This window comes from Eptatretus burgeri, chromosome 16 (genome assembly GCF_056783735.1).
Source record: "Eptatretus burgeri isolate ZD-2024b chromosome 16, Ebu_testis_v1, whole genome shotgun sequence".
Classification (NCBI taxonomy): domain Eukaryota; kingdom Metazoa; phylum Chordata; class Myxini; order Myxiniformes; family Myxinidae; genus Eptatretus; species Eptatretus burgeri.
Window position 1 is genome coordinate 21870646 of NC_140976.1, and position 23240 is coordinate 21893885.

Genomic DNA, 23240 nt, shown 5'->3' on the forward strand with positions numbered 1-23240 from the left:
GTGTGTGTGTGTGTGTGTGTGTGTGTGTGTGTGTGTGTGTGTGTGTGTGTGTGTGTGTGTGTGTGTTGATCGCGATACTCCTACAGTTCTGGGCTTGCATCCAGACTTGCTACATAGGATCAGCATGACTCCAATTAATGTATAGGGTTGTTTGTATCTTTGCCGGTAGTCTTGGGTTGTGGGGGGGACGGGGGGACGCAAATTCTCGATGTAAATGTGTATTGTGTAGCGCCGCCTCCAGGTGTGGATGGGTATTACATGTCCCACCATTTACAGTACAGTATTCCTGTCCTCACATTTTCCAGTGCAGTGAGGTGTTTTAAATTATAAGCAGTAGGTACGTTTTTGCTTCATGCACATAAGCTGGGTTATTTTGTTTTGTGTATACAGAGCTGTCAGTTGCCTATACACTGTCCAAATAAAGGTATGCGTCAGAAGACGTGTTGCATGCTTGGAATAAGATCGTTCATAGGGCTGGTACTCTGATTGTCTGTGTAAATATCTGTAAATATCACAATGCAATTTTGTAAGAAATAAAATGACCACAAATTATTCCAAACCATGAATAATTTACTTCACCGAGAAACCTTCACTCTGTTGGAAACAAATTCCCCTACAAAATGAACGTGGGACTCCTTACTAATGCTTCTACTATGTTTTCATGCACACATGAGCAGTGTGTGTCTAACTATCTATCGCAAGAAAGATAATTCTGAAGACGACGATGGTTCACGAGCGGTATTTGACGATGTACATTGTTTCAGAAGTCAAGGATGAGACAATGTGATAATGTTTGACCAAGTTATAAAAATGATCAACATGATATGGTACGAGTGACGGTTATTAGCTGCAAAATGTCGAAAACCCGGTTTCGCTCAACAACTTTAAAAATTTGACCTTTGCATAACCTTTAAAGGTCACAAAACAATGTTGTGGACATTAAAATAAGGAAACAGGATACGTAATATAGCTTATTGGAGTTAGTTCGTCGAAGAAGGTTGAAAACCCGGTTCGATTCCCACAACTTTGAAAATTTGACCTTTGTGAACTTTAAAGGTCAAAAGTCAAGGATTATGACCTTTGGGGCAAAACTTCCTCTGGAACATTCCAGGAACAATATAACGTCATATAGGCTATTTGGCATTTCGCACTCCCCGGATTATCCATACTTTGATGAAATCAGTGTAAAAACAAACTTGAAGGGGGTGCTACGGGCAAGGTGTTCGAGATAGAGCAAAATGGTTTCAAGACTTTAGGTGGGGAATGACCTCAAGATTATGCATAAAAAAATTGTCATCCGAGTTCTCAAAGTTTGGGCGGTCGTATGATTTTTGTGTCAAAATTCGAAATTTTCTAAGTTCGTGACCTTGTGACCTTGGGACGAAAATGAAAAATTGAGCTCCGTGGGGCTATGCAGGTGCCATTGGGCTAACCAAATACCGAAACCCCTGCCAGATTCGACAAACCCCTCAGAGAAGATGGATTTTTATGTCAAAATTCGCAATTTTCTAAGTTCGTGACCTTGACCTTGACAAGAAAATGAAAAATCGAGCTCCGTGGGGCTATGCAGGTGCCATTGAGCTAACCAAATACCGAAACCCCTGCCAGATTAGACAAACCCCCGAGAAGATGCAAATTGAAATCGGCTACCCCCTAAAAACACAATTCGCAATTTTCTAAGTTCGTGACCTTGTGACGAAAATGAAAAATAGAGCTCCGTGGGGCTATGCAGGTGCCATTGGGCTAACCAAATACCGAAACCCCTGTCAGATTTGACAAAACCCCTAGGAGAAGATGCAAATTGAAATTGGCTACCCCTAAAAACACGTTTTTTGGGCGTGGCTCCACCCATAATGGGCACAACACGCCCATTTTCAGGAAAACACAACTAGATCATGATATAAAGCTCCCACAAATTTTATCAGGATCGGATCAAAACCCACGGAGCTATGCCCGGGACAGACAGACAGACAAGCCAGTAGGCGGACATGGATAGTCGCCTACCCAATAGAACCCGACGCGATGGGCCCGTTCGATGGGGAATGACCTGAGGATTAAGCACAAGAAAATTCATGATTCTAGCTAGCTTCAAGGGTTAATGCTGCAGATTGATTTTAGTTAAAATACCCCCACATTTGGAGGTTTTTCGGCCGTTGCTAGGCAACAGAGGGGTCCTTAGCAAGGGTTCTTTCTCACACATAACTTGGACATACCATGAACCTACCATACCAGTTTCATGTATATCTGACTCATAGTCTCTGAGATATAACAAACTTCGTTTTTTTATTGTTTTCGACCAGGGTTCATTCAAAGTCGATCTTCTCCGACAGTTTTTATAGGATCCGGCTGGAAATTTTTGACAATATGGCTGAATGTACTGCCCACAGTCGCTCGTGGACCGATTTTTGAAAAAATTAATTTTTTATGATTTTTCAAAAAATTCAAAGTCCCGTTGCTAGGCAACAGTGGTGTCCATAGCAACAGTTCTCATTTGCACACAACTTGGTCATGGTATGAACCTACCAACCAAGTTTCATCGAAATCTCCATTGTATTAACGGAGCACTGGACCGAACAGAGGCACAGAAAGACAGACAAACATAGACGGAAAAAGTGATAATAAGGGGAGAACAAATTTCCCAAAAAAAATTTTTTGAAAAAAAATTTTTTTTTCAACTCGATCAACTACCCAACAGACAGAAAGACACACAACAATAACGGATATAGTGGTCACTTATTTTTTTCGTGAACGAAATATGCTTTTGTGTGGTGAGAGCAAAGATGGGACAGGGTTGGCAGGGGGGAGATGGAGACTAAGGGGTGGTGGGGTTGGAGGGGTTTGAAGGCTTGGGTGTGGTTGGAGTGTGGTTTATTAAACTTTTGAGTTGGGAGAGGGAGGTTGATGACTTTGGTTTAAGGAGGAGGGCTTGATGACTTTGGGCTGGGATGGGGGTGGGGTTGAGAACTTTGCCACATTTTACATTACGCAGAATTTCTATGGATTACTGCCATTCCTATCAAACTCCCAAAATATTTCCACTCTATTGGAAACAAATTCTCCGACAACAGCTTGGTGGAACCGAGTTATCTGCAAGAGTACGTGTGCATACACAGTGCATATAGAAAGTCTACACCCCCTTTCAAAATTTTCACCTTTTGTTTCCTTATAGCCTGGAATTAAATTGCATTAAATCAGACTTTTTACACCTTAATTTACACATCATAACCCACAACTTTCAAGTGAAAAACAAATTCACAAGTTTCAGAAAATTAATTAAAAATACAAAACTTGAATATCAGGGTTGGATAAGTGTCCACCCCCTTATAATATCAATTGTAAATGAGCTCAGGTGTAACCAATCACCTTCAAAATCACACACCAAGTTAATTCGTCTCCACCTGCGTTAAATTGTAGTGATTCTGATGATTTCAGAATAAAATCAGCCATTACTGTAGGTTTCCTATGCTGGGTAGTGCATTTCACAGCAAAGACTCAACCATGAGCACCAAGGAGCTTTCAAAAGACCTCTGGGATAAAGTTGTAGAAAGGCAAAGATCAGGGGATGGGTATAAATATATTTCAAAGGCCTTGAATATCCCTTTGAGTACAGTCAAGACAATCATTAAGAAGTGGAAGGTAGATGGTACCACCAAGACCCTGCCTAGATCAAGCTGTCTCTCCAAACTGGATGACCAAGCAAGGAGGAGATTGATCAGAGAGGCCACCAAGAGGAAAATTGCAACTTTGAAAGAGCTACAGTCCTTTGTGGCAGACTAGTCACTGTGTGCATATGACAACATTCCAAGCACTCCACAAGTATGGCCTGCATGGAAGAGTGGCAAGAAGGGAGCCATTATTCAAAAAAGCTCACCTTGAGTCCCATTTTAGGTGTGCAAAAAACCACTCTGGAGGTTCTGAAGCCATGTGGCATAAAGTTTTGTGGTCTGATGAAACCAAGATGGAACTTTTTGGCTGAAATGCAAAACGTTATGTTTGGCGCAAACCCAACACAGCACATCACCCAAAGAACACCATCCCTACTGTGAAGCATGGTGGTGGCAGCAGCAAGTTATGGGGATGTTTCTCATCAGCAGGGACTGTTGGCACTTGTCAGGAAAGAAGGGAAAATGGATGGAGCAAAATCCAGAAAAATCCTCGAGGAAAATTTGCTGCCCTCGTCATGCTGAAAGGTGAACTTCCCTCATAATTTCAGCTTTCATGCAAACGACCTGAACCACATTGCCAAAGTTACACTGGAGTAGCTAAGGAACAAAAAGATAAATGTCATCGAGTGGCCCAGTCAGAGCCCCGACCGATATCCAATTGAGAATGTGTGGCATGATTTGAGGTTCTTGGCTAACGTTCCCCATGCAACTTGACTGAGCTTGAACAGTCTTGTATATGAGAATGGACAAATATTGCCCAATCAAGGTGTGCAAAGTTGGTGAAGACCTATCCCAGCAGACTCACAGCTGTAATTGCTGTCAAAGGTGCTTCCACCAAGTATTAACTTGGAGGGGGGGAGGACTTATCCAACCAAGATATTCCAGTATTGTATTTTTATTTAATTTTCTGAAATTTGTAGAATTTGTTCTTCACTTGGAAGTTGTGGGTTACGATGTGTAAATGAAGGTGGAAAAAGTCTGTTTTAATGCAATTTAATTCCAGGCTATGAGGGAACAAAAGGTGAAAAATTTGAAAAGGGGTGTGGACTTTCCATAGACAGTGTGATTGGCAGGATGAGCTACAGGTACGCACACTCGTCTCTAAACTGTCTAGCCTGGATTTGAATCCTGACCCTGGTATAAAAACTTTCATCACAGTATTTCACAGGCAGGGTGATTCATCAATGTGTGCAGTCTCTCAGATGGATGTTAAACTGGACATCCTGTCTGCTGGACATTAAAGATCCCAAGGTGTCCGTCACGGAGTAGATGGGCTATCACAGCACCCTGAACATTCCAAAATTCCTGCCCTAACTCCGACTGGGAAGGTAATTGCAAACCCCCGAATAGAACCTTTGCCAAGAAACTGCTTTGGCAGCATCAACACTGTGACAGAGTATGGCACATCATGCACGCACGCACGCACGCACACACCTCCAGCACAGAAGCGCAGTGAAGGTTGCTGGTGAAGATCTTTGTGTTCCCAGAGATACTGCAACTCTGGCCAGGAGGAACCTTAGGGGGCTGATTACGTCCAGGAACACCAGGCTCACAGGCCAGAGACATGGCCAGCAGCGAGCTGCCTTTTCCACCCTCGATCAATGACCTACGGGGCACGGCATGGCACAGAAAACATGTCGATAAACTTGGCACTCGGCAGGTGATCCAACTTCCTTTTTGTATATTTATCACATCTCAATAATCTGTCATTAAATCTCCAATTCCTTAAGCCCAAAGCAAGCAGAGATGTCCCATGTAAAGGATTTTAGACACTTGTTTCTTCCATCACATGCAAACAAGGCTACGAGGTAGCATCATTGGATAAGGGCATGGCTGTATCGCTGATGCCCTCTGTAGGTTTTGGCAGGAATTTTGTAATTTGTTCAAGGTGTTAGCGATGGCTTGCCTACTCTTCACGAAGAACACCGTGGGATTTTTTAACGTCCACCAAGGAATGCTGACAGACGGAACGTCCACAATGTCCATCTGAGGGACGGCACACACCTTGATGAATCACTCTGTCTGTGAAACACTGGGATGACAGTTTATAGTTGGGTCAGGATTCAAACCCAGGCTAGACAGCTTAGAGGCGAGTGTGCGTACTGCAAAGCCATTCTGTCAGCCCTAGACATTTGATTAAGAGGTATCAAGTCATCAAATCCATGACGTTGATGGTTCCACAAAAGAAAAGAAGTTGAGGTTCAATCTTGTAAACAATTTCAATGACCATCTGCTCATATACCTGCATTATGTTGACCTTTTTGCACATTTGGAATGTCCACTCAAACATTCATATATTTTGAAGGTTCGTTACCCATCCTCTCAAGGAAACGATGAAAGAAATTGTTCAAAATGAGTGTTTCAAGTATCGACTGGAGGTGGCGAATCATCATTGAAATTGTCATTTACCCTCGTGACGCCAACTGTGAACAGCAGCACAAGTGTGTCACAGTCATGAGTACACTTCACACTTCCTCAAACGAAAATTATAAAAAGCAAGCAAATCACCATTTGTTGCAAATGAACTACCTTGTGATCCAATGCTACCAAAATGGCAATAATCAGAAGTTTAAAGTGAAAAGTGCATGGTGCTTCTTCACAAATGACATGGGTTAGTCAGGACCATTCCCTTAGCTTATTGCTGGACCATTTGCCCCAGCGCCGGAAGGTACGCGGTTCAACATGCTATTCTCAGCTTAGTTCTCTGCACCATCACCAGGTGGTGTTGAAGAGCAGTTTCATGCAGACCTGTGTCAATTTGACCACAAATGAAGGTTGCTGATGAATATCTCTCCCTCACCACCACCACAAAATAGTTTTCACCAACTTTGCTTTTTTTCTTCCCACCCCCCCCCCCCCCCCCAACATGTGGTGGGAGAGGATGTGGGACAAGAGGTAATGAGGGACAAATCGCATTTTGACCAACCATTCAACAAAAAGCAATCCCTCCTTCAGGTATAAACTCTTGTGCAATCACATTACAAACAAGAAGGGCACTCAGTAGAGCGCATACCTCCGCCACGTCATGCCTGATCCGCGAGAACATATCGGGCCCAATACATTTTTGAGATATCGTGCTATATATCGGTTTAGCCCCATCTCTCAATGGTGAAGAATCACTTAAATTCTAGTAGTCGGATCCGTATCCGTATCTTCACCAAAATCAAATCAGTTCGTCCTTGTCACACACCCAACCTGTCCACAAAATTTCATCCGGATCCGACAACTTTTTGAGATATCCTGCACACAAAAACAAACAAACAGACAAACAAGACGACGTCATGCAGAGCACGATACTTGCAAAATCCATAAAACAAATTGGACCTTAAAAATAATTGCTGGTTGAATTCAATGACCAAACATTCAACTCTTCAAATTTCAAGTGAATCGGATGAAAATTGACAATTTTAGAAATCCAGCCTATGTTGACCTTTTGGCCCATGTGGACCTCCAAAATAATTGGCTGGTTGAATTCAGTGATGATAAATCTATAACCTCTTCAAATTTCAAGTCAATCAGATGAAAATTGAGGATTTTAGAAAAACTAACTTAGTTGTTGACCTTGGGCCAATATTGACCTTTGGGTCCATGTTGATCTCAAAAATAATTGGTTCATTGAATTCAGTAACCTGAAATATATATCTTTTCAAATTTCAAAGTCAATCAGATGAATATTGAGGATTTCAGAAATACCACCTTAGTTGACCTTGGGACTATGTTAACCTCAAAAATAATTGGCTGGTTTAATTCACTGACCTGAAATACAACTTCTCTTCAAATTTCAAGTCAATCGGGTGATAATTGAGGATTTCAGAAGTTTCACCAAAGTTGTTGACCTTGGGACTATGTTAACCTTTTTACCTCAAAAACAATAGGCTGCTTCCTTATGCCAAACTCTACCATGTAGTGAAGTTTCGTGAAGATTGGTTTAAAATTGTCACCTGTAGGCGATAAACAGACAGACAGACAAACAGAATAACAAAATCAACTAACCAATATACTTGAAAAATCTTAGATTTTGCAAGTAACAGACAGGAAGGGGTGAAAACATAACCACCTTCACCTTCGGTGGTGGAGGTAATAAAATAATGAAAGGAATAAAAAGAAAACCTCCCCCCCCGAAGGTTTACCGTTATTATACACCACTGTATCGAACCATTCTTCATTGCAAGGCCCACGAGCCACTGGCGACCCAAAATCCACAAATGTGAAAACACTCCATCGTAATCCGCCATAAATGCCATCAAATTGACCGAATGGTTTCAAATAAGTGTTCCAATGCAAAGCATAAAAATAACATAACTACATCAGGATATGGTTGCAGTATACATACAATTATGTTTGTAACCCAGTTAACCACAACAAAGAAGAGTATGTGGAGGTGGGGCCTATAGCAGCCATTACGCAGTCTGGCAGGCGGTGTGGCGGCTCTCACACTGATGTCTAGTGGCCCCCTCTAAAACAATAGTGAAGATCATTGGTATGGAACATGTCCAAATACTGCAAAACTGGAGGTTCTTGGAAGTACGAGGACGATTTGTGTTCCACAGTGTTCAAGTATACTGTATAATTCATTTTAATAAAGGCTCAAAGAGGTTTATAGGCATATAAATTAATTCCGGGTTTTACCACCTTTTTATCCAGTGTCGATTAGATCATCCTAACATGTTACATTGGTTCTTCGTGCCTGTTTGTGTCATTTATAACATCATTAAAAACACTAAGTTTCCCATTTTGAATGATTTTCAATTTTGTTTGACTGCCAGGCAGCCAGAAATAATAATAAAAACAAATCATCCCCTTCCTCTCTGTGCATGTGCGATCCGGACCAATTCAGAGCCAAAGTACTGTAAAAACAACAAACTAATCTTCATTTTCACATTCCAATTCGTGTTCAAAAGACAACATTTGGGTTAAATAAATTATTCCGCAACTATAAACTGTACAGATGGACAGACGGATGGATGGATGGACATGAACCAATTGCTTAACCCCACTTTTTGCTTTGTGTGTACGGGGTAATGACCTCAAGAACAAAGCTGAAGATGTGTCTGGAAGCTATAAGAACAAAATGATCATTCCACAGCAAGTAAAACAGCCTTTCCACTTTCAGTTGCAATTGCTAAACATATTAAACTCCATAATATAAATGTCTCAACAACGATGATAAAAACAACAATATGGAAAAGTATAATTATATCTACAATAAAGAGAATGCTATTAATATTTGATTGTTATTACAGAGCAGAATATATGCCCACCTCTCTTCTCTCTCTAGCCACTTCCACACCCCCCCCCTTCTCCTTTCCCTCCTCCTCTCACCCATCCCCCTCCTCTCTCTCCCCTCACGCTCCTTCCCTCCACCCCTCTTCCCCTCCTCCTCCCCAAGATTGAGGCTAATGTAAGAGTACAGTGACTGGAGAGTAGCCTACAAACAGTAGGGTAGCAGGGCAACTCTTGGACACAATTAAAATAAGCATGGGAATGAACAGACAAGGAAGAGAAAGGAGGGAAGGAAACACTGTACCATGCAAGTTAAGAAGGATGGGTTAGGAAGCCCAATGGGTTCATGGGGGTAATAAAGATTGTGGGGTGGGGGGGGGAGTGACTCAAGGTGGTGGTGCACTGCCTGCTCTGGAGGGAAGAATGGCATAACACAGCCTCTGGAAGGCAGTTCTTACACAAGGAAGAAGCGAGAAACAAAAGAAGTTGAGGTGTGCCTGGAATGAGATATCATGGCCTTAATAATGCAACATGTTTATTTGTCAAATTTTCCATCTGGATCTGAAAGGTGACCTCGGCAACATCCAGCAATATGTGGAGCAGCACAATGGTGGATTTGCCCAAAGCAGCCGAGTTGGGCACAGCTAAAAATTGCCAGAGGATTATTGGGGACTGCAACGGATCCCATAGCCAATTAAACCTCATCTGTCAAAAACAGGATTTATTCTACCTGGTGCATACAATATGATCATCGTGCACCCTTTATCCAACCAAATTTGGCACAAGTTTGGTATTGAACTCCAACGCAAGAAACTTTCACCCAATGTACCACATTTAATAAAATCGACAACAACGTTGCCTTCATAATACATATCTTCACCATTTTCCAGTGCAATGACAATTTGGTCCAAATGACAATGGCAAAAAGGCTGTGCAATTACAATAGGTAATCCACATGAATGAATTAAAGAATTTTTTTTCTATTTAAGCAGAACAACTTCACAAGAGGTGGTTCTAGGAAGTATTAGCAAGAAAATTGGAGTCTGGAGCCACGAGGGACCTATCAATCCCCCCATTGAATCATACACAGACACCGAATTGTTTCTACACTCGAACATCAATCAACAGAGAATTGCCGTTTCCTTCTAGACTTTTCCATTTGAAATTTTTTTGTGCTTTCAACCCTTCAGCATAAATAATAGGTGGTAAACCCCCCCACTTTCTTTCCCCCAAACATTTGAAAAGCAATAAAATGCATTCAGTTCTAAATAAACTGAAATTTATGGAACACAAGATGAACCAAATCCAGGTATTGCAATGAAAGGCTCTCCAAGCATCAAGTGCACAAATAAGCATGGGGCGATGGAATGGCAGGGATTTGCGATGAAAACTCGAACAGCCGCGTGGGATTGCGACGAGATGGAATGCTCTGCCCGTCACGCCACACTGTTCACGCCAACGGGATTGGAAGATTTCACCGGGGGGTAAACGCAAAATTGAGGCGTAGCATTTGTCAGCACATCCCTCCATAGATTTCCTTTCAATTGAAGGGCCTTCCCCACTTTGCATGGGCTATTTAGGACTACATTGCCATACGTGTGGTTTCCAAAATCCATTCAAAATGTCTCTTTATTGCCTATAGCAATTGAAAGCGAGAGTGCATGTTAACAAAAATAAATAAATAAATAAACAAACCATTGCCACACAATAGCCAACAGCGTGGGCAGCACAAGTTGTAGAAATACTATTTTTAACTCCTTTTCTCTGATTGTAAGAAATAGGCAGAGGGTTCATCATCCGAGAAATTTGATAACGCACAAACGCATGCAAATCGAAAGGGAAGGCGGTTAAAGTATAACGGACACATGCGTTTGTGCAGTCACCATGGTTTGGTCGACGTGCCCTCCTCCATGCGTCTAGGATTGCAAAAGGATGAGGGTCCGGCTCTTAAAAGATGCAACTGTGTTCCGCAAGCAGAGAGAGTTCAATTGTGGGATACATCGTTCATTACGTCAACCATACAATCTGCCACCAGGATAACTTTTGTGGACTGTGGACGTTAAACAGAAATCCCACGTTGTTTTAAAAAACAAACAAACAAAAAAAAAAAAACGTGCAGGTGACTGCATGCAGGAGCTCTGGTCAAATTACAATTCCTCGTCTACAGGGTGGTCCACAGTTTGCTGTGTTTCTGTGGTTAGTTTGTGTTCTGAATGAAAACAATTGATACAAATATGTAATTTGAATAAACAATAGAATAAAGTTCATAATGGGTCATAACAAGACAAACGAACCACCCTGCAGAGTCGCTCGTCACTGGGTTCTCCGTTTCATCAAGACATAGTAAGAGATTGGAACTGTTGGTGACAACTTCAGGATCACTATAATCCCTTCATGCTGTGATTTCCTTCCTTATCGAGAATGCTCACCGCTACTCTTTTTGATGGGTAATCAGTAATCACGACCTCAACGCTTTGTCCAAATGCAGTGCAAAGCAAGGTGGTGGTTTAACACCAACTCTCTTGAGGTAAACTCAAAACTTTGAGAGAAAATGTATCGAAACCTGAAGGAAAGGACCATGATCGAAGATCCCATGCAATCACGGAGAGGAATTGCAACTGGACTTGGAAGGAAAGAGCGGGACAGAGGACAAAAGGATTTCAATTGAGGTAAAGACAGACAAACATTGTCAGGGTGTGTGGGGGTGGAGCTGTCAGGAAATGGACGCATGCACCACAGAGTGTCAATGAGGCAGAAAAGTGGTGCAAGACAACGATCAACTGAGGAAATCAAAAAATGCAAAGATGTACAACAAGAGCCTAACCAAACAAAGCAAAACAAAATTAGATCTCCATGCGATCAACATGCACTGTCAATAAGAAATAGCCGTGTGGGGTCCACAAAGTACTGAATACCAGGCACAAAGCTCCAGCACCGGAGCCGCAGCACATGGTGCACTGACCTGCTGCAAGAGTACGTGGATTCAGAGTCCCGGCCATCTGGACTACACAGGCAGCACAGCACGCGGGGCAGCACGCGCGCCATCCGCTGCCGGACCCCCCTGCGTCTGGGACGGCCATGCAGACCCCTGGGCGGTGCTACTCTTCTTCCTGCGCGTACAGCTCCTTTTTCTCCCACCGCGCTTCGTTCAGACTCCGCTCCTTCCTCACGACGTTGGATCGTACGTCCCGTCCTCGCACCGTGCACAGACCCTCTGTCCACTCCTCCTCTTCCGCCACACCGTAGGGCGAGTTGCGGACTTAACCAGATCGGGCACCTCAGCGAACATCGAGTTATCACAACGGCACTCTGCCGGACACACCACTGCTGGGTGCAGCGATCTCACAGTGAATGTTGAACCACGGCCCAGACTGTCCTTTCATCACAGTCCTTTTGTCTTTCTCAATACCATCCTCTTGCACTGCAAGATGCTCTCACCTCCTCCTGCTCTTCCTCTTCTTTCTCCACCCACCAATTACTCCTCCTCCACCAACCCCTTAATATATTCACTCCAATGTATCCACCCTCCTCTACCCTTTAAACAATTCTTATCCACTCAGACAATGACTTCAAACTCTCAATCCCAAATTATCTGCAATACTTTATCCTGTCCAATGCTCCTTTATCCTTGCAGCAATCAATGTTGCTGTCTTCCACCCTCTTCCAAAGCCTCCTCGTCTCTCATCAATTTACACTCCTTTACGAGGTTATATTCTCTCCCTCCATTCAAAATTATTTTATATTAAATTCCAACCCACAATTTTCCAGCGGACACGCCTGCCTCCATACAGATCCGCACCCCAGACATCACTGCCCCCACACCCCACAAGGATGCTTCCCCCAATGGATCCAGCACACCAGACACCAACATCCCCGCACGACGCCGGCCCAAGACATGACTGTTCACTGCACAACTCAACCACCCGACACCATTGTCTTTGCACAGTACTAACCCCCCCCCCCCCAAAAAAAAACAAACCAGCCAACAAAACCCACCACTGTCCCAGGAAGCACCTGTGGACCCCATACACCAATGCACTGAGGAAGCACCCACCTGCCCCACATGATACAGTCCCAGGGCAATGCCACCACTCCCCCCCCCCACCACGACTACTGTCCTGTGGCACAACTCCTGCTCCCACTCCCAAACTACTGTACCCATGCACCCAATTGCATTACTGTCCCCATGTTGTTCTGCCAAAAACTTCTCCCCCTCCCCCCCCACCCACCACCACCACCCAGAATTGCTATCCCTGTAAGGCTCCACCCAACTCCCCTCAGCTGTGACCCCTCCCCGCCACAAACATTGGTCCCCATGCAGCTCTGTCCTTCATCCCCTCAGCATTACCATCCCCATGCAACTCACTCCCCCACTCACCGACCCCCACCCTCCCACAGGATACGTGGTTCTGCCTCTCCGCATTCCTGTCCCCATGCGGTTCAACCCCTCCCTAAATTACTGTCTCCATGTGGCTCCGCACCTTCCTGCACATTACTGTCCCTGCATTACTCGACAGTGTCTCCAAGAGAGCAGGTGCACCATACATTAGCTCTTACACACAGCACCCAATCGATTCTTCAACCTCATTTCCAATGCAATCTGAAAATTAGATTGCTCCCCAAAATTGTATTTGTTCCCCAAAAACTCCCTCTTGAATAATCTGGAATGGCTCTTCAATGCACATTCATTTGGTATGCATGATAAGTGCACATGGCAGGACATTTGTTTCCTTAAAGGGCACGGAAGGTATAAAACACTCATCACATTACAGACACAGTGAAAGACAGTCCTGAAAGATGGAAGAAGAAGAAGAAGAAGAAGAAAAATTTTTTTGAATATCCAAATTCGTTTCATAATGATGATTTTTCCCAAGACAATCTGATGAAATGTGTTACAATAAATAACCAAAATAATAAAATAAAAAAAACTGGCTTCCTCACCAAAGGCAGGTTATGAGTCGGTACTTCCACAAGAGCAACTAAAAGAGGCAGCAACAACCCATTTCCAGAATCAAACACCATTACCATTCACATGAAAAGGTTAAAAGGAAACATTCCACAAAACAAATGGTACCTTGGCACTGTAATGACACGTAGACCTCCACCTGCACATCGTACAAGACACACGCACGCACACACACGATAGTGGTTTCCAGTTTTTTCATGTTTATGCACTGTAAAAAGCTCAGTCCATCGCAGCATGATTTGTAAGGATAAAACAGCGTGACAAATATCAATGTGCACCTGATGTGGTTAGTTAGTCACGTGAGCATGTGGACAGAATGCCCTGAACACCAAAGGTGTTCAATACCAAAGCATAAGGGTCAGTGTTCCATGCCAACGGGACACCACAAACACGGATACAATCACATTTCCTTCCATCAAAAGTTAAATTTGTTGGAGCGAAGTATGATTTGAGAAAGAAAAATAATTTAAAAAACAAAAGCTTCAAATTCCAAAAAGGAAACTACCACTTCTCTAAGCCTGTGCACCTTCCGTACCAACCCCCCCCCCCCCAAATAAAATGAATGCCATTTTGGAGGGCATGGGTGGTAGAGTTTGGTTATCATAACTTGCAGAACTGCCACATTGTTGGTCAGGTGGTTTCATTTGTTCTCGTGGTACACTTCATCTCCAATAGTCTTGGAGGCAATGACTCGCCAAATATAAAAAGCTAATATCGATTTTACATTTTATGCAAAACATGTTTTTTAGAGCTATTAAAAATAACAAATAAAAACAACCTTGCAGATGCAGGTGAATCACGTCTTACCAATAAACGGCACAACTAAACAACAGTACCTCATAATTTTAACATATTGTTGTGGTTACCAGATTCGCAAACCACCATTCAGGTCCCTTAGGTGAGGTATCTCGGTAAGTGCATGTGTAGTTAGGCCCAAACCCGTTGTCTAGTGGGAATACATGTCATTTATACGTGCTGCGACTCTTCAGGATAGCCGTTTTTCTTTTACTATCTTTATTTTGGACCAATCGCCACCATCACAACCACAACAACAACCACCAACCACAACGCCGCTTCACCACAACCACCATGACCTTTACCGTCGCAACTCGCCACCATCGCATCACCGTCATCTCGCGCCACTCATGGGCACCGATGCTGGACTCGTGTAGGGCGCACGTTGAACAGCGTGTACAAAATCACGGATTTTCTGCTTCAAAAACGGATCCAAAACGACACACGCCCACTTTTTGCCGTCCAATCGGTGAGCGAGGGGCGAATTGGCCCCGCCCCCAGGGCGATCGATATATGCAAATTTGTGGATCAAAAAGCCTTCACGCCCACTTTTTCTCGGGCCAATGGGGAGCGAGGTGAAAGGTCAAAGGGAGGGGGTCAAAGGCGAAGTTACGGGGGGGATAAAAGGACGGTGTTCGTCAGTCAGAACGAGAGAGTCGCAAACAAGAACAGGTCGGAGAGTCAAGAAGAGGAGAGTCGCAAGCAGAGGGTCAAGACTTCGCGGGCGGTGGAGCTGCTCGTCGTGTGCGTTGGAGTCGGAACGGAGGGGACGGAGCTGTGGAAAGGCGGCGACACCAGACGAGGGGGTGCTCGCGTCGTGCAGGAAGCTGCACCCGAGGGAGGCCGACAGCGCGACCTGGCCGAGGTGGAGACGCTCGTCGCATATAATAAAGATCCTCTATACCCCGAGCATCAGCAACCCCCTCCTGTTTCCCCCCGCGCTGAGATAGTGCGACCAAGGGGGCCCCGTTCCCACCCCCTGCCAGGCACTGTCCACGAGGCCCGCGGGTTGCGGGGCCATCGCCGCTCCGCGTCTCATCACCAGACGGGTAGGCCCGACCCGGTCTCGGCCTCAGGCCTACCTCATTCTTGGGGGATTTTCTTTTCCTTGGTTTTGGGTATGTGTTGTCGGCGCCGTCTGTGAAGTAGAATTGTATAAGTGTTGCCGTGTGCTCGGTAGTCGGTATTAGCTCTGCACTGTGTTTTCACTTTTATGTTTGCTTTTTGTGTAAATGGAATTGTGTTTTCTTTTTTTTTGTGTGCATTTGGTGGAATTGTATTTGTGTGCTTTCCGTTCGTCGCGAATAAATGTGCTTTATTGTTGAACTGTTCTCCCGCTTCGCTTCGTCTTTTCCTCCATTGAATCCCCATCTTGCTTCACGTAAAGGGTTGGTAGTGGGCTGAATACGCCCGATAATTAATCGAACCGTCGAGGTCGACGATAACACCGCTCGGTTATTCTGATAGTACGGAACGGGTCGCTTAAGTGGCCCGTGTCCGAAGTCGACCTGCGGCGAGGTGCGATCGCCCGGTCTACCCTCCGCGTGGGTACTTAGGTAGTTCGAATTTGGCGAGCAACCCTATCCCACGCGGGGGCTGATTGGCTCGATCGCGGTGAGACCGAAAGGTCCACCCGTGACTGATTCCCGGCGTTAGTCTGAGAGGGTCACGACTGGATTGTCCGTCCGGTGGGCGACGTGCCGCGATTCGAGTTACGTGGCCGTCGCACGCCGGCGGGCGCGAAAACCGCAACACTGGTGTCAGGAGTGGGATACAAATTCATCGCCCTCCTCGCGGCACTGGTATCGGAGAACAGGAAAACGGGCTCTCCTGTCTCCAGCGAAATTCACGGGAATCGGTCCAGGGGTGAGAGAAGCGACCCCCGATTCCCTCCAAATTACGAGCGAGCAAATTAACCCTTCACGAGAAGCAAGATGGCGTCTCAAGGCGAGCGGGAGCCGGGGGTATTAGAAATGTATATGTGTAATAATGTAGAGTCCATGGTCCAGGATGGAATCCCCGTGCAGGAAATGTTGATTGTGCAGGAACACGGACTCGCCCAACTAAACCCAGAACCTGAAATGGGTGCGGCAGCGGCCGCAGTGTATGACACCTCCCCCCCCCTCTCCACCAAAACCCTTGCTGAAACGGCTCAGCTGAGTGCACCCGACGTGGCCCAGCTATGCGCCATGCTGGCGGCAATGACAAATGAAATAAAAAACGAAATGAAAGGCATGAACGAAAAGATGGATGCGAATACACAAAAAAATGGATGAAAAGATGGATACAAATACAAATGAAGTGAAAACGACGATGGATGCGAATACACAGCAAATAAACGGAATGGAAGCAAACATGAAAGAAGAAATGAAAGAGCTGCGGGGTGAGACGCAGAACATGGGCCGATGCCTGCAGGCGGGCATGAAGGCCGTGAGCAGGGAACTTAAAATGGCGACTCCACGTGTCGGAACGAACGAGCTGGAAGGGGGTGCAACGGCTGACAGGCCCGCGGTGGAGGCGGGTAAGGAAAAGGTAATTCGGGAGACAAGAGACGAGGTGAAAGTAATTGGGAGGGAGAGAAAAGAACAATTAATACGGAAAGCAAGGATGAGGTACGCGGAGATCGTGAAAGAGCAAGGAGTGAAAAACAGGGAAGGACGGGAGCGACTTAAAGAGAAAGCAAGGTTGACCTACATAAAGATAAGGGAAAGACGCCAGAAAGAAGCAGAGACCAATAAACACGATGAAGACGGGGTAAGTGACGCGCACACAAACACGGAGGTAGTGGAGGATAGTGAGGTTGAGCTCGCGGAGCGTGTGGGGACCCGGTGTGAGCAGCTGGATGACCTCCTCCAGGAACGAGGGGAGGGAGTATGCCCCCTTGAGGCGAGTCACGACCAGGTGAGTTCGGTCGTGCTTTGCGAGGTTGAGGGGACGAGTGCTGTGGACAGGTGCACGGAGAGCTTGGGGGGTATGGAGGCCCCGGAGACCCTTGTGGGGACACAAATCCCCAGTGTGGTTGTCCCTGTGTGTGTGGTGCAAGGTGTGAGTGCGTCCCCGTGTGTGGAAGCGACCCCGTGTGTGAGTGGTGTGGTGGCGATGGTGCCGGAGTACGTGCTTCCCAGCACGCCGTGTGTGGATGAGGCACCGTGTGTGAGTGAGGCCGTGTGTGTGAGTGAAACGGCCAGTATGAGTGAGGCACCACGTGTGAGTGGTGTGGTGGCGAGTGTGCCGGAGTGTGTGCTTCCCAGCACACGGTGTGTGGATGAGGCACCGCGGGTGAGTGCCCCCGCGTGTGTGAGTGAGGCCGTGTGTGTGGATGAAACGGCCAGTGTGGATGAGGCACGGAGTGTGAGTGAGGCACCGCGGGTTAGTGCCCCCGCGTGTGTGGGTGAGGCACCGTGTGTGGAAGAGACCGCGTGTGTGAGTGTCGCCGTGTGTATGGATGAGGCACCGCGGGTGAGTGCCCCCGCACGCGTGAGTGAACGGCCGTGTGCAAGGTCGCTGTGTGCAAGGGAGACCGTGTGTGTGAGAGAGCGGTATGAGAGGGAGATGTCGGTTGGCATGCGGGAGCACGCAGCCGCGTCTCCCCGTGTGAATGTGATGGAGTGGACTGTGTGCGTCGTAACACGCAGGTGTGCGTGGGTGGAATGGAGACGACGACGGCGACAGAGGAGAGAAAGCCGAGTAGCGGCTGTAGTTGTTTCGAGGACCGTGCCGGGTTCACCCAGCAGTGAGCACGCGGTTCGTGCTGTGCAACGCACGAGACCACCACGTGCTCGCTTGCGAGAGTGAAGTCCCGGTCCGGAAACGCACGCGGTGGATTTGCCGATCCCGCGGACGGACAAAGTTTAGGCAGGTAAATGGATTTGGACCGGACGGGTTCTCCACGCGATCGTGTGTGTTAAGCTCCAACGGGCAAAGCACATGTGTTCGCGTGGGGAACCCCTCGAGACGTGGGGCTTGTTTTTTTTTATGCGCACGGTGACGTCATGGCTGCACGTGGGGTTGGAATCCGGCAGGAGGGGTATCTCTGCCGGATGGTCCCGTCCAAGGAGGGACGAGGAACACGTGCAGCTGCATGACGTCACGGGCAGGTGCAAAGTGCGCGAGCTCTGAGTTGCCGCGCAGGTGCTGCGCATGGAAAAAAAAAAAAAAAAGCAAGCCTCACTTTCGGGTGTACAGGATTCCTGGGCAAGGGGTGAAAGACCCCCTTACCTTGGGCACAGGATGGAAACTAGTTAGGGGGAAGGGTTAGCTTAGTTAGACCGACTTCATGGGGCAGGGGTAAGTCCTCATGGAGTCCGTGGAATGGATTAGTTAGAGGGATTGTAGCCAGATTTAGGTTGGGAAATAAAATGAATTTTTGAGTTAGGAGACAGTGACAGACTTGTGAATGTGTAGAGGGGACGTAGCTTAGCTACGTAGTGTTAAAAGGAACGTGCTACTAGTTTAAGGGACGACGTGGGAGCACGAGCTAGTTAGGGGAGGTAGTTAGAAGGATGGCAGAGTTCAGCGGTGTGTGTGTTGAAGAGTTGTTGGTGAGTTGTGAGGTGAGTACTTGTTGAGTGAGTGAGGCCAGCGGGTCTGTGTGAGTGGAGTGAATGGGGAATGCATGGTGCGATGAGTGATTGGGGGGAGGAGTGACTCCCGCCCAAGGGACCCCGGGGTCAGTGTAGATTGAGTTAGCTGGGTTAGTCAAATTGAAATATGGAGGTCGTTTTGTTGTTGGTGGGAAAGTAGGCTCGAGACCCATTTGGAGGGGTGCAGGAGCCCTGTTGACGGGCTTGGGAGCGTGGCTGCGAAAGGTGAGTATCGCTGAGTGGGTACCCCGGGCACCAGGCTAGTCGGCCGCGGTAGGCCAAGGGCCCATGGGGGGCCGGGATAGAGTAGTGGGCACGGGTGCGCCTGCTTGGTGCGGGGGCCCGGGGCGCCATTAGCCGCGTGGGCAGTGCAGTGGGCACGGGTGACCCTCGGAAAGGGGCCCGGGAGGCCGGCCTGCCACGTGTGCGTTTCAGGGGAGGTGCCATGGGGGGCACTCCCCGGTGTTAGGGAGCTGGTAGGCTCGGAGGCAGTGTAGTGCCCGGGGGTGCCATAGCGGGAGATTCGGCAGAGGGTCGTGCCTGCCAAAGGGAGCCACGTGTCCCAGCCAGGAGACCGTGTGAGGGCACGGAGAGAAAATTGGGGGGCGAGGCCCGAAATTGTGAGGACACCAACACAGGCGACGGGAATCTGGGTTGTTAGAACCAATAGTTTAAGCGAGAGGCGCTTGTTGAAAGCCCCGGAGTAGTTTAACAGTTAAATGGTTAGGGTAGATTAGGAGATGTACCCCTCCGCACCATCCATCCCCTCGCTGTCGTTGTGGGCCGCTGGACCCACTTTGGGTAAGATCGCCGAACTCTGGGGAGGCCATTCTGGGGCTTCGTTGGGCCTCGACACAGGACGTTAGCTCTCCCTTATTCCCCTCCGGGAAGGGAACGTAGGGGTTGGGAGTAGGCTAGGTGACAGGATAGGGTAGCCGAACAAGGACGATAAAGGGGGTTAGGGGACGATTTATAGTGGGGAAGTAAAAATAAAAACAACAAAAAAAAATAAGTTGGGGCTAAATTGGGGTTTGACAAATTAAGGGAGTGGGTATGTACAGTGACAGGCAAAGGCGATAGGTTGGGAGGGAGACAGGTAGGTAGGTCCGAGCCCGCCTTCCAAGTGGCCAGCACCACCGCACTCCCTCCACCAACCTCCATTGAACGGCAAAGGCTGGCCAACTTCATCGGCTGGCCGTGTTTTGCTTCAAGGCGGAGGCCGGCCAAGTTCATCGGCAGCTGTGTGCTGCAAGGCCTGTGCCGGCCAGTTCATCTGCTGGCTGTTTTTCTTCGAGGCCTGTGCCGGCCTGGTTCTGCGGGCTGTGTTTGCCTGCAGCGGCCTTCTTCTGCGGGCTGTGTTTGCCTGCACCTTTGCCATGCCATGCCCACTGCCCACGTTCACCAGCCCCGTTCAATTTTTGCTTTGCCCCCCCTGTTCATTTCCATGTGCGCCAGGATCCGCAAGGCAACAGTTTGCAAGCTGCGAGAACTGCCCTGTTGGCAGCTACAACACGGGCCTGCAGTGGCGGCCCGTGCACCGTGTTTGCGTTCATGCATCCATTCGTTGTGCTCATTGCGTGTGCCACTTGAGCTGGCACGGAGACTGCGTTGTGCAGCCCAAGCACCGTTGTGGTTCACTGCGTTCAGTTCAAAAGGGAAGGCCTTGGACTGCGTGTGAGCAGCCAGCCACGTTCCGTCACCTGCATTGTTTGAGTCAGAGACTGCATGTGGGCAGCCTGGCTCCCTGCGAACTGCTTTCTTTTTGCAGAGTTCGATGATCCTGGGCCATGGTTTAGTGTAAAATTTGTAAGTTAAGGTTAAGATGTACTGTACATATGAGTGCGCCCCCGGCATGTATGTCTTAGCGCCGGCAATTTTATTTAAGTCGTCCGTGTGAGTGAGTTTGTTTAGGTAGTTACGCAGCCCTCAGGTTATTTATTTTGGGGACACGAATACCATGAATGTCGCACTCAGGGATCCGTAGGTAAAGTGTACTAGGGGAAAACTACACATGATGGCACACGAAAATTTGACGACTCGGGACGAGTCTGTAAAAAGGGAAGGGGGTAGTGTTGTGGTTACCAGATTCGCAAACCACCATTCAGGTCCCTTAGGTGAGGTATCTCGGTAAGTGCATGTGTAGTTAGGCCCAAACCCGTTGTCTAGTGGGAATACATGTCATTTATACGTGCTGCGACTCTTCAGGATAGCCGTTTTTCTTTTACTATCTTTATTTTGGACCAATCGCCACCATCACAACCACAACAACAACCACCAACCACAACGCCGCTTCACCACAACCGCCATGACCTTTACCGTCGCAACTCGCCACCATCGCATCACCGTCATCTCGCGCCACTCATGGGCACCGATGCTGGACTCGTGTAGGGCGCACGTTGAACAGCGTGTACAAAATCACGGATTTTCTGCTTCAAAAACGGATCCAAAACGACACACGCCCACTTTTTGCCGTCCAATCGGTGAGCGAGGGGCGAATTGGCCCCGCCCCCAGGGCGATCGATATATGCAAATTTGTGGATCAAAAAGCCTTCACGCCCACTTTTTCTCGGGCCAATGGGGAGCGAGGTGAAAGGTCAAAGGGAGGGGGTCAAAGGCGAAGTTACGGGGGGGATAAAAGGACGGTGTTCGTCAGTCAGAACGAGAGAGTCGCAAACAAGAACAGGTCGGAGAGTCAAGAAGAGGAGAGTCGCAAGCAGAGGGTCAAGACTTCGCGGGCGGTGGAGCTGCTCGTCGTGTGCGTTGGAGTCGGAACGGAGGGGACGGAGCTGTGGAAAGGCGGCGACACCAGACGAGGGGGTGCTCGCGTCGTGCAGGAAGCTGCACCCGAGGGAGGCCGACAGCGCGACCTGGCCGAGGTGGAGACGCTCGTCGCATATAATAAAGATCCTCTATACCCCGAGCATCAGCAACCCCTCCTGTTTCCCCCCGCGCTGAGATAGTGCGACCAAGGGGGCCCCGTACCCCCCCCCTGCCAGGCACTGTCCACGAGGCCCGCGGGTTGCGGGGCCATCGCCGCTCCGCGTCTCATCACCAGACGGGTAGGCCCGACCCGGTCTCGGCCTCAGGCCTACCTCATTCTTGGGGGATTTTCTTTTCCTTGGTTTTGGGTATGTGTTGTCGGCGCCGTCTGTGAAGTAGAATTGTATAAGTGTTGCCGTGTGCTCGGTAGTCGGTATTAGCTCTGCACTGTGTTTTCACTTTTATGTTTGCTTTTTGTGTAAATGGAATTGTGTTTTCTTTTTTTGTGTGCATTTGGTGGAATTGTATTTGTGTGCTTTCCGTTCGTCGCGAATAAATGTGCTTTATTGTTGAACTGTTCTCCCGCTTCGCTTCGTCTTTTCCTCCATTGAATCCCCATCTTGCTTCACGTAAAGGGTTGGTAGTGGGCTGAATACGCCCGATAATTAATCGAACCGTCGAGGTCGACGATAACACCGCTCGGTTATTCTGATAGTACGGAACGGGTCGCTTAAGTGGCCCGTGTCCGAAGTCGACCTGCGGCGAGGTGCGATCGCCCGGTCTACCCTCCGCGTGGGTACTTAGGTAGTTCGAATTTGGCGAGCAACCCTATCCCACGCGGGGGCTGATTGGCTCGATCGCGGTGAGACCGAAAGGTCCACCCGTGACTGATTCCCGGCGTTAGTCTGAGAGGGTCACGACTGGATTGTCCGTCCGGTGGGCGACGTGCCGCGATTCGAGTTACGTGGCCGTCGCACGCCGGCGGGCGCGAAGACCGCAACAATATTGTTACGAATTTTCGCCCGTCCGGCGTGTGATTGGCCACGTAACTCGAATCGCGACGCATCTCCCACCGGAACGGACAATTCAGTCGCGACCCTCCTGAAACTACCGCCAGGAGCCAGTCATGTGTGGGGGTTTAACCTCACCACGATCGTGCCAATTGCCCACCCGCGCAGGATAGGGTTGCTCGCCAAATTCGACCTTCCTAAGTACCTGCGCGAGTGGTCGACCGGGCGATCGTACCTC

General features: G+C 47.8%; 1 protein-coding gene across 9 annotated transcripts in view; it reads right to left on the bottom strand.

The window, feature by feature from the left end:
• The window catches only part of LOC147010691 (kelch-like protein 13), a 92808-nt gene that overhangs the window by 24423 nt on the left and 45145 nt on the right, over positions 1–23240 (bottom strand). For 6 of the 9 annotated variants that reach the window (XM_085859470.1, XM_085859471.1, XM_085859472.1 and 3 more), the window contains one exon: positions 5100–5271. The exons of 1 other annotated variant lie outside the window; for it this stretch is intronic. In XM_085859470.1, the coding sequence (XP_085715596.1) occupies positions 5100–5271 (172 nt within the window). Of the gene's footprint in view, positions 1–5099; positions 5272–11850; positions 12725–13962; positions 13994–23240 lie in introns of those variants that run through there. 2 more of the 9 variants (XM_085859468.1, XM_085859469.1) reach the window with 2 other exon arrangements.